The following is an 18,816-nucleotide window of genomic DNA, read 5'->3' on the forward strand; positions in this document are numbered from 1 at the left end:
ATCGTATATCGTCTACGGCATGTTTATGTGCATGTATTCGTATACGTATACGTATCGACGCGTCTCCTTCATTTTGTACTTCCTTTTCTCGATCTTTCCTTTTCTTGATTCTATTGTTATGAATCTACTTTACCTAGTGTATAAGATATTATCTATATGCTGTACATATATATAGATATATAGATTTATAGTAGATATATATATATGTAGATGTATATATATATATATATCTTTTTTACCGTATTTTCGTTCGTTGAAATTCGTAATATTCCCGCTAGAATGCGCAACCTTCAGGTCAGCGATCTCCCGCCTTCCCCTTCCATTTGCCTCTTACCTCTCATTCGTTCACCCTAACCTCCTTTCAATTTTTCTCCCTTCGAATTTTCACCGCTCATTCTCTTCTCTTACTTGCGAGTCTCTTACTTTCTTACCTTCCTTCTTCTTTTTTATTTTCCTTCGTTCTTTTTTTTTCCTATTTCGACTATCCGCGTCTTCAAGTTTCTTTTGATTCATTCTCCTTGTATTATTATTCTATAGTATTTTCATTTTTCGATGTATTTCTTACTATTAATTCAGGACTAATACAAATTTATATATATTTATATATTTAATGATTTTATATTTTTATTTAAAATTCTTAATATTGATCAACGATTTTTTTGAACGATTATTAAGAAATTATATATATTAAGTGTAGCAATTAATTCGATGCCTTTTAACAAATTTAGTATTTATTTATATAAAGTAATTATACATCTGTTCTTCTTCAAAATAGTTTCCGTTATTTTCGACAACTTTGGTATACGTTTCAGGTAATTATCGAATTTCTTAACGATAAAAAGATAGCGATTTTGATGCAATGAGTTTAATATCAAGGCATCGAATTAATTGTTACACCTAATTATACATATACGTATATACACTCATCAAGGATATATTAGTTACGTTATTAAAGAAAAAGTATTGCCTAAGAATTTTAAATTGTCTATTTTATTGATTATATTAATTCAAATTAAATGATGCTATTATTATTATTATTATTTACAGTTAGTGTCGTCGTCCATTTGGTTGTGTCGTTTTATATAGTTTGTTAATTATTCGAAGATAATTCTATGAAAGATTAATCCGAATAAAGCAAGAAAATATGTGATATACTTGAAAAAATAATAGTGCAACGTATTAAAATTGATTTTGTACGTAAGACTAATACGTGGAAAGAAACTTAACGATTAAGAAGTATGCCATCGCAATCGCGAATGGTTTGAAGTTAAACCGCGTTCATATTGGTCCGAGGTGAAACAACTCCGGTCTTTTGTTAGTATATCCGTATGTATATACGTATTGCTTTGTTGGATAGCTTGCCGACAAAAGATCAAGTGACCGTGCACCGCATCTTGTGTGAACGCAACATTTACGGTACACCAATAAGATTTTAGTAGATGCGGTCAGCCATGGGTAATCTTTCGTGGAAAATAAATTGGCATATTGCAAATATAATAATGTTCGGTTAGTGTTACATTTTTTTAAATGTATATACATTTTTTTATTTATATAAGGGTGGGTTAAAAATTTTTGACTTTTCTAAAAGTTTTAAGATTATTAAAAAATAAAAGTAAGCTAGACTGAAAACAAAGTTGTTTCTATGTTAGATTCAATATTTTTCAATCTATCTGCTACGATCCTGTAGATATAATTGTTAATTTTAATTTATAGCGAAGTTAGATTCGAATATGCAAAGATGTTTTCACACGAGTTCTGTAAGCGCGTCAAACGTTTCAAATGTTAATATATTTACGTATTTACGTGTTAGAAAAAAAATTAAAAAGAATAAATATTGAGATAGATAAAGAACAAACAAATCAAAGTATAACTTAATCCTTATTTGTTTTTTCTTTTGAATTTTCCAAGTATAGGATGTTGAAATTAGTTTTTCAATAAAACAAGATAATTATTAGTCTACTATAATCATATTTTTTGTGTTACCATCAAATTTCGAAGATTTTTTTATAGCAAGAAATTGTAATTAATATTGTTTATATCTGGTAATTTTAAGATTGAAAGAGAGAGATATGAAAGAAACTACATATAAGATCTTTGAAATTAATAAAGAATTAAAGAAATTCCCATTAAGTTGAAATAGCTTTAATTTAAAAAAAAAATAAAAAAAAAAATTTATATAAATATGTACGTTTTTTCGCTATGAATTTAATTTTAAAAAATGTTACTTTAGATGACCGAATTTTCGGTTCGATCAATTATAAACGGTTGTACTTTTATATATCTGACTAGAATGAAAGACAGAGAGCGCTAGTAGCTTATAATCGATCAACTAATGAACGAAAAAACTATAAACGGGTTCGGTAGCTTGGCATTGCGGTTCCCACGTAAAGCAGACTAATGTTATACATCTTTTTCGCTCGTTCGCTCGTTCGTTCGTTCGTTCGAAAAGAAAGTAAGTAAACAAATAAATAGTTAATACTATAAAAAAAGAGAAAAAGAACAAGAAAAAGAAGCTAAAAAGAACCGTTTTTTCAGTTAATATTTAATTCCCAGCAACATTCATTTATCGCATCGCAATCCATTGAAATGTGTATGGACATTGATATACGTATACTTTAGGTTAGCAGCGGGCGATAAGGGCGCCACCAGGTGGTGAATTGTGGAAATAGAAACGAATGTAGTATGCGTGCGCAAAAAGATGTATACGGATTTGCGGAGATCGTACGGAAGTTACGACGACGTAGTGACCGGTGTGTGTGGCGACCTCCATCGACACGAACAAGATAGGATAGAGGATAGAGTGTAGGGTAGGGCACAACATAAAGGTAGGGTTTAGAGAGAGAAAGAGAAAGAATGGTTTGCGGCAGGGTGGGGAGGAGAATACGAGAGTGAAAGGTGGGGGAGAGAGTAGCCCTTGGCTGCTAGCGTAACGTGCCGGGCAGGGAAGGAGAGGGGAGCGCAAACGAACGAGAAAGAGAAAAAGAGAGATAGAGAAAGAGAGAAAGAGAGAAAGCAAAGAGGAGAGGAAAGAGAGACGTGTAGAATGATTCGGGTCTACGGACACGCTTGCGTCTCGCGACGTTTCGTACTGTTCCGCATCCGCAGCCACAGCCACCGCCACGGACACTGCCAGTAAAAATTGTGTGAACGCGCGTTCAAACGAGGGTGGTTTTTCGATTAGAAGGAAAACGTTTATGAACAATTCCGTCCTCTCGCGATACAGAAAAAATACGTTAGTGTCGTTCCGACGTCTTTTTTCTTTCTCTTTCTTTCGTTCTTTCTGCGGAAAAAGATCTTACTCTTACGAACAGTAGTACATACGCGCCGAGGAGGAAGAGAACGTTTGTGCACAGTGAAGTGACGCTTTGGTGTGTTAGAATATTGAGCGTCGCGTTGACCGCTACGAATTTTCTCGCTTCTTGCTCTTTCCCTTTCTTTCTCTCTTCCCCCTTCCCTCCCTCTCTCTTTCTCTCTTTCGGAAGTCCAAACGGAAATCTCACACGCGATAATGGCGTACTTTCCGACATTCCGATGTTTTTTTTCTGAAGAACTTGTGTCGATTCTTTTTAATGATTAAAATGTTCCTATATTGCGTATTATTCGAGTTCTCTAACCTCAAGACTTCGAAATGCAGTAATAATACCGGAGGATTTGTTTATACGACCATCATACTTAAAGGCTACGACGATTACTTTCTTCTTACGCTCTCTCGTAATATTTTCTCTTCTTTCCCCTCCCTCTCCTTCCCCTCTTCTTGTTCTTCTTCTTTACCCTTATTGCCGCTCACAAAGTATATGATTTCATTCGTTCGACCACCTAAACGACTACCTTTTCATCAATATTATTTTGGATCTATTGGCCTATTATCAGGTTCGTACAATATCGCATTTTTTTTTACGCTATCACCGTTTTTGTATTAATTTTCGAAAAAATATCTGAAACAATTCAATGAAACCGATACTATACTCACACGAGATGATACGTGTGTTCGAAAAAAAGCAACGTTTCTTTTTTTCTCTTGATACCTCCTTTCCCTCCCTTCGATTGTTCACGCGTCTTCCGGTTTCTTTCCGTTTTCGAAGAAGATTGGTTACGGAAGTACAAAGTATATACAAATACAGTTATTTATTCATATTTATATATATATATATATATATGTATATATATATATTTCCTTTTTAGGCCTTATTTAATTATATTAAAGTTAATTGTTCTCATCGACAAAATCGAATTCAGTTAAAATTATAGTGAGTAATTGTACAATAAAAGACAAAAAATAATTGCAGAATATTTTATTACAATAATGATTACAATAACACAACAATAAGAAGTAACATGAGTTTATAGTATCACTGTTATGTACAAGCGTACGCGTAATTGTTACTTTTAGGTTAGGTTGTTTAATATTTTTACCTTTTATGCATTATTGCAAATAAAATCTCTGTAAACTCGATAATTATAAATTATTGTAAATACAAACTGTTATGAATTTCTTCATTTAATATTCAATTAGTTTTTTGGTACTAAATATTTATTTAGTACTTTGTATTAGTTCATTTTGGTAAAAGAAATATATATACAATTATTTACTTAAAGTAAATTATTAATAATCATATTATTGTATATAATTTTAATTGTAGTCTTTATTTTTCATATTTTAATTAGTTTTTACATGAAATTTCAAATAAATAATGCGTAAGGAAATTAAGAAGAAATTCATTTGTACTCATATGTTTTTATACATATTCATATATAGATAAAATATTGTTTTCTTTATGTATTTTTGAACGAGTTTATTTTTAACTATATGGTACATTTTGAGTTTTACTAAATTATGCATACTAAGTGCACACATATATATATATATATATATATATATATATATATATATATATAAATGTTAAGAAAGAAATAACACCAATAATATTAAATATATACAAATGTTATTTTAATGCAAAGTTAAGTTAGCATTAATCTATTTAATAAAAAGAGATATAATATACTCAACATCAGAGTTTTGTACATTATTGTAAATCAGTGGTTTCAATACTATCATGTTTATAAGACATTATATTTTAATAGGTAACACAAAAGAATTTTTGCATTATATTCATTCCACAGGGGAAAGGCTATAACGATTATGAGAAATCAAGCCATAAGCGTATAGCTTTTCCCCTTTGGCGTGAGTAATATACAACTGTTAATGCTCAGGATAGTTTATAAAATATTATGGTATAAACAGTTATTGTTAACAAAAAGGAAATATTGTGGATGAATTTTAATACGAAGATTCTACTAACATAAACTGCATAACTTATTTTGCGTATGTTTCAGAGTGCAAAACAGAGATACAAAAATGGGTACGTTAATAGCTTTAAAAGAGATTGCTCAATACTCTCTTAAGCCTGAAATGGAGGCGAAGAGTCCTGCTGCGTAGACATGGACTCGTACGACCTGTTTGGTGAAGATGTCAGTGGCTCAATGCTCGATACTCTTCCTGATCTTGGGGGGAACGATCATTTTGACCCTGCGAGTACAAGTAATTCCGTGGTAGTATCAAGAGATGGTCCAAACCCTGGCACTAATGGAGGAGGGAGTTACATTAGCCAATCTTATATTTCACAAGAATCGCCTCTTCAAAAATTGACTTCATTCGGTGGATCTGAATTTGGAAATTCTAATCAGTTACAAAATCCATCTCAGCGCAGTATGTTTAACCAAAATCTAGGAACGTTCGATAGTGGAACGCCACAACGTGCTATGGTGCCAGGAGCTTTTCAAAATCAAGCTCGTAGTATGGCACCTCAACATAGGGGGCCTCACCCTGGTAGTGGTGGCCAATATCCTAGTTATAATGATAATATGTATTCTATGGAACAGCAACATTCAATGGCTAGACCTAATATGAATATAGACCCTAATATGCAGGGTTGGCCAAGTAGTAGTAGTGCTTATCCTCAAATGCAAAGGCATTATAATCAGATGGCACAGCAACCTGCTACTTATCGGCAGCATATGCCACCACAGTATTCACATCAGCAAGATCAAGCTGGTGTAATGAATCAGAAATTACAACAACAGCAGCAGCAACAGCAGCAACAACAACAGCAGCAGCAGCACTTTAGTACACAACAAGGAATGATAGGAAATATGGGAGTAGCAACTCATCAAGTAATGCAAAGTGGTGGAACAGGCAGTGTCTACCAACATATTGTTGGGCAACAGCAACAACATTATCAACAAGGAAATTCTGTTGCGATGTATCAAACTTCATCAGGGTATCCTGGTTTTACATCAGCCATGCATCAACAGCAACAGCAATCGCAGCAACCTCCACAAAGAATGCCTCATCATCATCCACCTCATCCACCTCATCAGACACATCCTTCGCATCCCCAGCAATATTCACAACATTCGCAGCATTCTAATACGCAACAACAGCCAATGGATTCTCAATATCCACATCATACAACATCCATGTTTAATCAACCACAGCATTCTGGTCCTGCGGCACAATTTAATACTAATAAACATGCCACCAGTCCTCAATATCGTGCTGCTTTTCCACAATTGTCACCACAAATGTCTCCAAGACCTCAGATGTCTCCGAGACCACCTGCTGTACAACAGCAAATGTCTCCAAGACCAATTATGTCTCCTGCTAAGCCAAGTACATTATCTCCTCATCCTCATGTACAACTTCCTCATCAACAATCAAATCAGCCTAATTCAATGTCAGTTTCTCCATGTCCACCTTCTTCAATGCAGATGAATCCATCATCTCAACAAACTACTTTACAAGCGCTTGAGCAAATGGTAATACCAGGTGTTGCTGTATCTAATCCAAATGTACCTGCTCAAGATTATAATCAATTTCAAACACGACCGCCATTGTCCCAAGCACCAAATGTTTTACAACAATCAACTGCACAAAATTCTATACCACAAATTTCTGGACCTAGAATGCCAATGTCTGCACAGTGGTCACATCCACAACAGCAGTCACAGGTTAGGCCAAATTTGGCTGTCAGTGATGATAGAAATATAGTTGAAAATCAACCTCCTGTAGTATCAGAATCTAGTGCTCCATTATTTCCAGTATCTGGAACAGAAGCTATTCATAGTGGAGCAGAAACATCAGTAAGAGATTCTACAGAAAATGTACAAAATTCTACAGAACAATCAACACAAGGCTCTGAATCTATAGATCAGTCTACCCAAAATCAGAAGTCAGATATGCTTAGTTCTGGCAGTGAAAACTCAGTGCAAACTACTTCACAAAGTAATACTAATTTAGATCATACTTCTGCATCGTCGACACATGTGCATATGGAAGCAGTACAATCTTCTGCAGCATCTAGTACAAGTGGAAATGTAGATTGCGGAAATGTATCTTCGATGCAGCAGCAACAATCTGTCACAGGAATACTCTCTACTACTGTTACTAATATGGAAAATGAAGTTACATGTGATACAAAACAGCATGATCAGACTATGGAAATTGCTTCTGTTCAACATCATCAAACAACCATGGGAAATACGATATCCCATCCACATCAGCCTGTAATAAATCAAACGCAACAGCCACAACAGCAACAACAACAACAACCACAACAACAATCTCAACTTCAACCTCAATCTCAACCTCAATCTCAACCTCAGCCTCAGCCTCAACCTCAACCTCAGTCCCAACCTCAACCTCAACCTCAAGTTCAGTCTCAAATTCAGCCTCAAGTTCAGTCTCAACCTCAACCTCAAGTTCAGTCTCAACCTCAACCTCAAGTTCAGTCTCAACCTCAACCTCAAGTTCAGTCTCAACCTCAACCTCAAGTTCAGTCTCAACCTCAACCTCCAGTTCAGTCTCAACCTCAACCTCCAGTTCAGTCTCAACCTCAACCTCCAGTTCAGTCTCAACCTCAATCTCAACCTCAATCTCAACCCCAACCCCAATCCCAATCTCAACCTCAATCTCAAACACAACAGCCACCAGTATTACCACAACAAGTGCAGCAACCAACTCTTACTTGTCCTCAACAAGTACAGCAAATTCCAATAATAAACCAATCTCCAATGGTTTCATCACAAAATCCATCAATGCAACCAGGGCAAATACAGCAGCCTCAGTTAGGACAAACGCAGCAAACACCAATTACTCAAACAACGCCAATACCACCTCAGCAGCCATCACAATCATTGCAAACTCTTGGCCCAACTCAACAACAATCTCAAGTAGCACAACCTCAGCAACCTGTAATAAGTCAAGCTCAACAACCTCAACAATCTCAAATTCAACCAATACAACAACCTCAATCTCAAATTCAGTCGACACAACAACCACAATCACAAATGGGACAACCACCTCAGCAAATTCCAGTTTGTGTAGCTCAAGCACAAGGACAACAACCTCAATCAATTATGAATCAACAAGTTGGTATGATCTCCCAAAGTACCCCAATGATACCAAATCAAATTCCTCTTCAGGCTCAGCTGCAATCTCCAATACAAAATTCTTCTCCACAAATACAATCTCAAACCAATCAAGTTCCACCTACGCATTTAACTACTGCTCAACAAGTACCTGCTGTTAGCCAAACTAGTGGAATAGTAATGACACCTCATCAACCTACAGCTCCTGTGTCAAATTCTCAAACTCCACTTCCAGTACAATCGAATTTCAATGAATATACGAATATTCCAAAAACTAATACTATGTACACAAATGACGTGATGGTAGCATCAGGACAGCAATATCATTCCGGTAATGATGTAATCACTGGTAATACTGTACCAAATATGTATGGTGTTTCATCTAATACAAATCCTACATCTGTCGGTTCTACTCCATTCAATACATCTTGTGCTCCAGTAACTCATCATCAAGAAAGAGCTGCTTTGCAACAGCAATTACAGGAACTGTACTGTATGCCACCAGCTCCAGAAAATCAAGAAAAAATAGTGTCCTTGCAAGAAAAATTACAAGCTTTACAGCAACACGAAACAAATGATCAGTGCAATGGTGGAACACAATGCATTTTGCAAACTCCTATGTTCACAGCAGCTGTTGTTGATAGCCCACAGGTAAAATATTTAAGTTGTAATTTTATTTTCATAAAGTTATTGCTTACTTATGGTATAAATATTGATATATATATACAAATAATAATAATAATAATAACTGATCATTTAAAATTATAGGTATCAAGTACTACTGGTCGTGGCCGTGGTAAAGGTACATCAAGGGCTAAAAGAACAGAAAAAAGCAGATAAAGAAGCTGCTGCTCCTCCAGCAAGTACACAGGCGCTTGTTCAACCTGAACAACCTCTATCAGATAATCAAGTAACACCTGGAGACAGTAGTAATATCGTTGACAGTGCTGCTGATTCTGAAGATATGAAACCATCGTCTGGTGATATGGAGGAAGATTGGAATAAGGGTAGAAAATCACGCATTCCGCGTAAACCACGTAAGCCAAAAGAACCGAAAGAACCTAAGGAGGCTAAGGTTAAAAAGGAACCAAAACCACCTAAAGAAGCTAAGTCTCCTAAAGGTGCTAGAAAAAGAAATAAAGATAAAGACTCAACAAAACGTAATAGAAAGTTAGTAATTTTTCTTATTATGAATATTTATTTAATATTTTATTTACATATATATCTTATATAATTATTATTTATTTAATTTTTTTTTTTTTTTAGAAAAGTTAATCAATCTGAGTCTGCTGATGACGATACGGTACAAGAAGCAGAAGAGACTGTTGTCGCTGATTCGAGCGTAGTCAAAGATTCAGAAACAAAACTTAAGGAAATATCAAGTCAAGACGATCAGGAACAAGTTGATTCTTCAACGACCGAGCCCTTAGTAAGTGAAACTAAAGAGGAGGATAAAGTAGAATCAGAAATTCCAGATGATGAGAAAAAAGAACAAAATACTGAAGCAGCAACAACGGGCTCAGAAACGCCGGCTTCTAGTAAGAAAAAAGGAACGTCTCGGAAAAAATCTTCCAGTAAATCTTCTGGTGGGAAATCTGGCAGAAGTTCTAAGTAAGTCTAAATATTTATATATATTGGCATTACTTTGTCAAATCAAGGAAACTCTAGATTTTCCAATGTATGTATATTAAATAACAACAAATCAAAAATCACATTGAATTGTTCACACTTCAAAATTGGTTTTCTCGACAATTAACTTCAAATGAAAAAATGGTATACAAATTTTTATCTTATTCTTTTGCATAGAATTTTCACTTCTATTTGGTTGTACAATATTACTATTACTGTTCTACTTTATAAATATATTTGTCGACAGAATAATGAGATAAAAAGTAATGCAAAATTGACCAAATTTATATTTTTCTAAAATTATTATAGGAAACGGAAAAGTCGTATTGCACCTGACTCTGATGGCGAAGAATTAGCTGCAACACCACCACCTTCACCAGAAGCTGGAGATGACAATAAAAGACGTTCTGCAAGGAATACTCACCGTAAAAAATATGTTGACGATGTTATGCTACGATTTTCAGACGATGATGTTCCTCTTCAGGAGGCTCATTTGTCGAAAAAATCTGAAGGTGCAAGTACATCTAAAGTAGCAGCTGTTAAGAAAGATAATGAGGGTGGTGAAGTGGGACAAAACAAGCCTAATTTTGTATATATTGTATGTATCAAAATACAGAGAAAACTTTTTTAATATTATTTCTTAAATATTCAATTATAAATATTTGATTATTTATTTTCATAGAATACGACTGATGAAGACTCAATGGTTGTGCAACATATTCTATGTACCCGTATGGGAAAAAGAGAAGTTAAGCCGCCAGTATTACCTGACATAAAACCAGAGCCTAGTGTGTCCGAAGAGACCAAGGAAAATGCAACTGAAGATGCTGTACTATCTGAAACACATACAACAGAAGAGAAAGAAAAATCGGAAGAATCTGAAAAGGAACCGTTGGTAGAAAGTACGGATAAAGAAGTAAATGATAATGATAATGACGATGATAAAGATAAGGATAAGGATAAGGATAATGATAAGGATCAAGATAGTGATAAAGATAAAGATAATGATAAAGATAATAAGGATAAAGATAATAATATAGATAACGATATAGATATAGATAAAGATAAAGATAAAGATACAAAAACAGAGGCGTGTGATGCTGAGAATGAAGAAAAAAAGCTTGATTCTGATAAACAAGAGGATGCTGCCAAAGTAGTTGATTCTAATACATCAGAAAATAGTGTAGCAGAAGCAAAGCCACAGATGATAGAAGTTGAAGAATATTTTGTTAAATATAGAAATTTTTCATATTTGCATTGTGAATGGAGAACGGAAGAGGAACTCTATAAGGGTGACAAACGTATACAAGCTAAACTAAAAAGGTTTAAACAAAGATTACATCAGAATACTAATATATTTGAAAATGTAAGTATAGATATCAATATTAAAATAAACAATAAAGATATTGATTATTGAAAATTATTAGTTATTGATACTTTGATAAAAAATATTAATCTTTTAATATTATTATAGACAGAAGATGACCCATTCAATCCAGATTTTGTCGAAGTTGATAGGGTGTTGGATGAAGCAACTCATACAGATCCAACAACTGGAGAAACTGTCAGACACTTTTTAGTTAAATGGCGTTCTTTACAGTACGAAGATTCTACATGGGAATTAGAAGAAGATGTAGATCCTGAAAAGATAGCGCAATTTCATAAATTTAATAAATTACCACCAAAGGATCAATGGAAGGTTAATACATATATTAATTTTATATAAAATGTTTTTCCTTAGTTATTCACTGAAAATATTATGTAATATATTAATCGTATTTTATTTTTAGCCTAAAAAGAAACCAAATGCATCAGCATGGGTTAAACTAGAAGAGTCACCGATTTATAAAAGCAATAATAGTTTACGACCATATCAATTGGAGGGTCTTAATTGGCTTCTTTTTTCTTGGTATAACGGACATAATTGTATACTTGCTGACGAGATGGGTTTAGGAAAAACGATTCAGTCATTAACATTTGTCGATGCTGTGTATAAATATGGTATTCGTGGTCCTTTCTTAATAATAGCACCTCTATCGACTATTCCAAATTGGCAAAGAGAGTTTGAAAGTTGGACTGACATGAATGTTGTAGTATATCATGGATCGTAAGTATATAAATTATGAAATAACTTATTTTTTTCTCTTTTATAAAATAATGATAGTTTGTTATTTTTGGAGTTACTTTGAAATATATTATTTAATTTCTTATTTATATACAGAGCAGCAAGTAGAACCATGCTACAAGAATACGAAGTTTATTATAAAAATGAAAAAGGCCAACAGATAAAAGATTTAATTAAATTCAATGTCCTCATAACAACTTTTGAAATAATCATTACGGATTTCAATGAGCTACGTGGGTACAATTGGAGACTTTGTGTTATTGACGAGGCTCATAGACTGAAGAACAGAAATTGTAAACTGCTTGAAGGCCTTAGACAATTGAATTTAGAACATAGAGTATTGTTATCTGGTACTCCTTTGCAAAATAATGTGAATGAACTATTTTCCTTATTGAATTTCCTTGAACCAGTTCAATTTTCTAGTAGTGAAGCGTTTCTTAAAGAATTTGGAAATTTGAGTAGTGAAGGTGAAGTTCAAAAATTACAGCTTCTTTTAAAACCGATGATGTTACGTCGGCTTAAAGAAGATGTTGAAAAATCTTTGGCACCTAAAGAAGAGACTGTAGTAGAGGTAAATATTAGAAATTAATTTGTTATTTTTTATCGAATACAATGTATTGCTATGTATATAGAATTCATATAATTATATAATTCTATTATTATCTTATATAACTCTGTCTCTTATTACATTTCTAGGTGGAATTAACCAATATACAGAAAAAATATTATCGTGGCATTTTAGAAAGAAATTTCTCCTTTCTTGCTAAGGGTACCACATCTGCTAACATTCCAAATTTAATGAATACAATGATGGAATTGAGAAAATGTTGTATTCATCCATTCCTTCTTAATGGTGCTGAGGATCAAATTCAATTAGATTACAAGACTGGTGACAAGGAAGATTCTGAGGCCTATTATCATGCATTAGTAAATAGTTCCGGAAAAATGGTTCTCATTGATAAATTATTACCGAAATTAAAGGCTAGTGGACATCGAGTTTTAATATTTAGTCAAATGGTCAAATGCCTTGATTTATTGGAAGATTATTTATTATATAAGAAGTAAGTTAACAAAACATTTTGGATATTTTTCTATGAAATATTACAAGATTTTTTTGTTAAAAAAATAAAATTTGTTTTATGTATTAGGTATCCATATGAAAGGATAGATGGCCGAATAAGAGGAAATTTAAGGCAGGCAGCTATTGATCGGTACAGTAAGCCTGACTCAGATAGATTTGTTTTCTTACTTTGTACGAAAGCAGGTGGTCTTGGTATCAATCTTACTGCTGCAGATACGGTTATTATATATGACAGTGATTGGAATCCACAGAATGATTTACAAGTAAATAAAACTCTATATAATAATAATTTATAATAAATAATTAACTTTCTATATGCTCTTTACTATTTATATTATTTTTTTTTAAATTATATTTATAGGCACAAGCTCGTTGCCATCGAATCGGTCAACAGAAAATGGTAAAGGTTTATCGATTGCTCTGTCGAAACACGTACGAAAGAGAAATGTTCGACAAGGCTTCTTTAAAACTTGGATTAGATAAAGCCATTCTTCAATCAATGAATACAAGTCAAGGTGGCAAGGATCCTAGTAATAAACAATTGACTAAAAAAGAGATTGAAGATTTGTTAAAGAAGGGTGCTTATGGTGCTATTATGGATGACGATAATGCTGGAGATAAATTCTGCGAAGAAGACATTGATCAGATTCTTGAAAGAAGAACTCAAGTAGGTGACATTATATTAAAAACCAAAAATTCTTTCAATTCTAATTAAGAAATGAAAAAAGAAAATTAAAAAGCATAAATATAAATAAGATTTTGTGTTAAAATATTAAAAATTAATTTTGTTTATTTACAGATTATAACGATCGAAGCTGAGAAAGGATCTACTTTTTCAAAAGCTAGCTTTGCTTGTTCTTCTAATAGATCAGATATTAATATCGATGATCCAGATTTTTGGAAGAAGTGGGCTAAAAAAGCTGAAATCGATACAACCGAAAAGAAAGAGGAAGATGAATTAGTTATTTCAGAACCTCGACGACGCACACAAATTAAACGTTACGGACATGACGAATCTGTAGTTGATATGTCAGAATTAGATAGTTCGGATGATAATAGTGATGATGAAACTAGTGGTGGATTAACAGGCAGAGGTATATTTATATCATATATAAAAATGTAGCAGCATGATTATGCATATGTTATTAAAGTTCTGTAATTAAGTTTGGAGAATAAAAAAAAAGCAGAAAATTATTTAATATATATTTATTATATTTTTGTATAGGTAAAAAACGAAGAGATAAATTTGGAAAAAAATCTCGTAAATTTTACGATGAATACGTGCCACGAGAGGGAGAAGTTGTCTATGGTAGTTGGGCACGAAGTGAGTGTTTCAAAGTAGAACGTGGACTTTTAACATTTGGTTGGGGACGTTGGGAAGAAATTTTGCAGCACAGTCAATTTCGTCGTGGTTGGCGCGAAATCGATGTTGAAGATTGCGCAAGAGTAATATTACTATATTGTCTTCGTTATTATCGTGGTGATGAAAAAATTCGTAGTTTCATTTGGGATCTTATAACACCTTTGGAGAATGGAGAAAAAGTAAAGAACGTATCTGTCGGTACGAATTCGAGAAATAGTAGACAAAAGAAGAAGGCTCGAGTTAGGGAAGGTAGAGAAACTCGAGGATCTCTTATAAATGGTGGACCAAGTGATCCTAATCATTGGAGCAATGCAGAAAAGTACGATGGCGATATCTTTTTGGAAAGTAACTATAGGAAACATTTAAGCCGACATGCTAACAAGTATGTATACAAAATTTTTTTGTTTTTTATATGTACGTCTTTAAAGTTTAAAATATATATATAGAATTATTCATATCATATATTTAAACATAATATTTGTTTATGTGATTTAGAGTATTGTTACGCGTACGAATGCTGTATTATATCAAACATGAAATCATTGGTGACTTGGTGCAACATATTTCCGATGGCGTCCACGTCAGGTTTGTAGATTTTAAATATATTTATCAGTTTTACATATGGTTCCCTCGTTATTTATATTTTTTTTTTACCCCGATGGTCTATCACGGAACATGCACTCACATATGTGCTTACATAGAGCTTTATAGTTGCATGTGCAATGTATATGTTTTATTCTGGGAACTGCACTTGTATGAGGAATGGTCCATAAAAAGCCAAATCTTTGTTTATCTTTGTAGCTCTGTAAATCAAACTGTTTATTGTTGACCCCGCCCCCTATGCTACTAATATAAAATATTTCCTATACTCCTCTTCATATTACACATATGACATACATGTAAGCTCATACTCAAAAAAGAAAAGTAAAAAAACTATTAAAAATTCTCTCCACATCTTATAATCGTCATGGATATCAACATCAGTGTGATGATGGTAAGATATTAGGGTGTATATATATGTATGTATATATATAGGTAATATGTATATACACACATATCGTGAAGTTTAGTGTACTTATGAAAATATCAATAAGAGGAGGAGGAGCACTTTTATAAATAGAGCTTGTGAATATAATATATAATATAATTAAAAGAAAGAGAGAAAAAAACACATATTTTTATTTAAGTTTTTTCTTTCTTTCTTTCTTTTTGATTCTTTTGTTATGGTATTTTTTGTTCTTTTTAAAATTTATTTAATATAAAAAAAATGTTATATATATAGACAATGTAAATATATAATAATGTCGTCGAGACTTGCTATAAGTTTACAAAATTGTTCGAATAATTATTTCGTCATGATCTGATCGGTAATATCACCATATGAATTGGCAAATTGTAAATGAAACCGCCCTACACAGTGCTTTGCGGATAAACCCTCCGCAGTTCACGGAACGACCAGCGAAATGGTGGGACTCGACGGCAGACAAATCCTTATTAGTTGGCTGCTACAAACATGGCTACGAGAATTACGACCAGATGAGGATCGATCCCGCGCTTTCTTTCATTTCAAGCTGTCCTCCCCCTTCTTCCCAGTCTCAGATTACTCAACAGAAGTAAGTATCATCAGTTTTTTCTATATATGTTATTTGCTATATTCCCCCTATATTTATATATATATATATATATATATATATATATATATATATATATATATATATATATATATATATATATGCACATATATATTTATTTTTCCTTTTATAAAGGCACTGCAAATTTGCTCTCTAACACTTTACGCTTGCACGCTTTTTTTTATCAGCTTTTTTACATCCGTGTTTATGCAAAACTATTATGGATTCTTTTTTTCATTAGCATATACATTATAAAACAATAAGGGACATATTTATACATACATATCTCTTTTCTCATATCACATTTCATAATATATATATAATTTTTATTTTTTCTGTAATGTTTTTTTCATAGAAATCTTTTCTGATCGATGAGATTGCTATTTTCAGTGGAATAAATTATGGATGAATATAAATATGATTATGATTGTCTTGGAAGATAATTCTTATCTATTATTCAACAGTCTCTCTCTTTTTCTCTTTCTCTCTCAGCGATTTAGTTATAATTTATCTTATTTTTGTGGATTACACGCTACTTTTTCAGATAGTTATATCCATACTGAGCTGTTTGGGATGACATCGCGTAATTTGCATATTTTCTTCTTTCAAATTTACATTTGTCTCAGGGTTCCCTTTAAATATCTAATTCTTAAATTCTGTGATAGACATCAGTGCATTGTATATGTACTACATACATATGTACTACAGATATGTGTATGTATATATGAGAATGCATTGATAGGGTGAAAATACCAAATCTTACTCTATAGAGTCTTAGTACATATATATTACATTTTCATATTATAAAAAAATATATATTTATATAAATATGTATATATGATGTATTATTTATGAATTCCAGCAGCAGTAGCAGAGATGAAAATAGTTTAGAAAATGAAACGGAAGACGCCGAATGTTCCATCGTTAAAGATTCCAAAGATTCAGACAAGTTTACTCGAGAAACGCCGATAGATTCACCAGCTATATCTAGCAAAGCTGATACACCTATACCTGAAGCTAGTAGTAGCCATGATGGAAATGAAGTTCTTATAGAAGATGATAAAACATGGCCATCTGTTGTTGATCTAAATACACGCTTACGTCGAGTAATTTCTTCGTATCAGCGTAGTGTTACTAATAAAAAAGAGGATGTTAAGTTATTACAAAAGAATAAGATTGGTATGGAAAATGAAACTGCGACTACCGCTAATCATACAGGAACGACAATCAATGAACCACCAGCGAATATGCAAGGATGGGATTTGCAACAATTAGCTATGTATTTACTGGTTAGTTGATTCTACTTTTATTTAAGTAGATTATTTGGGGCTTATTATATTTTTGGTCAGTATTTAACACTTAGCCGACCAAACGCCTCACAGAGACCTCTACAGTTTCCACCGCGCTCGGGAAAGCCAAACTGCGCTCTCCACCGCGCTCGGGAAAGCCAAACTGCGCTTTCCACCGCGCTCGGGAAAGCCAAACTGCGCTATCCACCGCGCATTTTTCTGAAGTAGTGTTTTAGAAAATAATTTTATGGCTGGCAAAGGCTCCATCGGAAATCCCGAAAATAAAGAGCCGTAATAATGAGCATAAAAAGATTTCAAAAATTGATGCATTTTATTATATGTTGTACCCTATATAAATAAGCTCTATAGAGAAAAAAGCGTTCCTCAGATGAAAAGGGTAGATCTACCCGAGTGGTCGGCTAAGTGTTAAAATAAAATATCAGCAGTCATAACATCGGAAGTCAGTAATATACTAACTGATATGAATACTGCTAGTATATACTAGCAGTGTTTTATTATTAATATTAATAATATTTAATATTTTATTATTAATATTAATAATAAAATATTAAATATATATCCACTATAAATATGTAACATTGATGCAACTTTGCCTCTATTATAAAAATAAACTATTTATTTAAAGTACTGATAAATTATTATATATATATATATATATTGATTATTTATTTTACAAAATACTGATCAAAAGTCTTTAAAAATACTAACCAAATAAATAAAAATATTTATGAAATGTTTATATTGTAATTGTAGGAGGGAGTAATTTTTTAAATTATTTATACATATATTGTATTTAATTTTTATATAGAAAATGGAAAGGAGAGAAAAAATGGAAACCATGGCAAAGGAACGAGAACGTACACGTATCGAAGAACAAAAAACAAAATGGTCTCGTAGGGAGGAAAGTGAATTTTTACGTGTTGTGTCGACTTATGGTGTCAATTATGATAGAAAAAAGGCACAATATGATTGGACCAAATTTAAAAGTATTGCAAGATTTGATAAAAAGACGGATGCAGATCTTACAGACTATTATATGTCGTTCAGAGCTATGTGTAAGAAGGTGTGCAACGCTAAATTGAATGAAGAAGAAGGTTTGTATATATATTTTTGTTTATTTTTATATACGTTTATGTATAAGCCGTTTATTTTGAAAGTGACCTCATTCAATTTATGTTATTATACTCCATTTATATTATGATATTGAAGGGTTTGCGTTTCAATGACATTAAAAATATACATACAAGATA

The 18,816-nt window shown here is 32.8% G+C and overlaps 1 protein-coding gene across 1 annotated transcript in view; it reads left to right on the forward strand.

Moving 5' to 3' along the window:
- LOC107063672 (kismet) overlaps positions 1-18,816 on the forward strand; it is a 29,573-nt gene that overhangs the window by 2,740 nt on the left and 8,017 nt on the right. Inside the window, 18 exon segments of the mRNA XM_089173025.1 lie at positions 5,335-9,078; positions 9,196-9,248; positions 9,250-9,597; positions 9,694-10,038; positions 10,366-10,654; positions 10,739-11,422; positions 11,531-11,755; positions 11,847-12,163; positions 12,278-12,752; positions 12,878-13,242; positions 13,330-13,525; positions 13,624-13,929; positions 14,062-14,356; positions 14,488-15,007; positions 15,121-15,210; positions 16,044-16,238; positions 17,119-17,545; positions 18,375-18,660. Coding sequence (XP_089029151.1) covers positions 5,440-9,078; positions 9,196-9,248; positions 9,250-9,597; positions 9,694-10,038; positions 10,366-10,654; positions 10,739-11,422; positions 11,531-11,755; positions 11,847-12,163; positions 12,278-12,752; positions 12,878-13,242; positions 13,330-13,525; positions 13,624-13,929; positions 14,062-14,356; positions 14,488-15,007; positions 15,121-15,210; positions 16,044-16,238; positions 17,119-17,545; positions 18,375-18,660 — 9,055 coding nt within the window. The 5' untranslated portion in view covers positions 5,335-5,439.

This window comes from Polistes dominula, unplaced genomic scaffold (genome assembly GCF_049000335.1).
Source record: "Polistes dominula isolate Pdom_NZ unplaced genomic scaffold, Pdom_raw_medaka contig_22, whole genome shotgun sequence".
Taxonomy (NCBI): domain Eukaryota; kingdom Metazoa; phylum Arthropoda; class Insecta; order Hymenoptera; family Vespidae; genus Polistes; species Polistes dominula.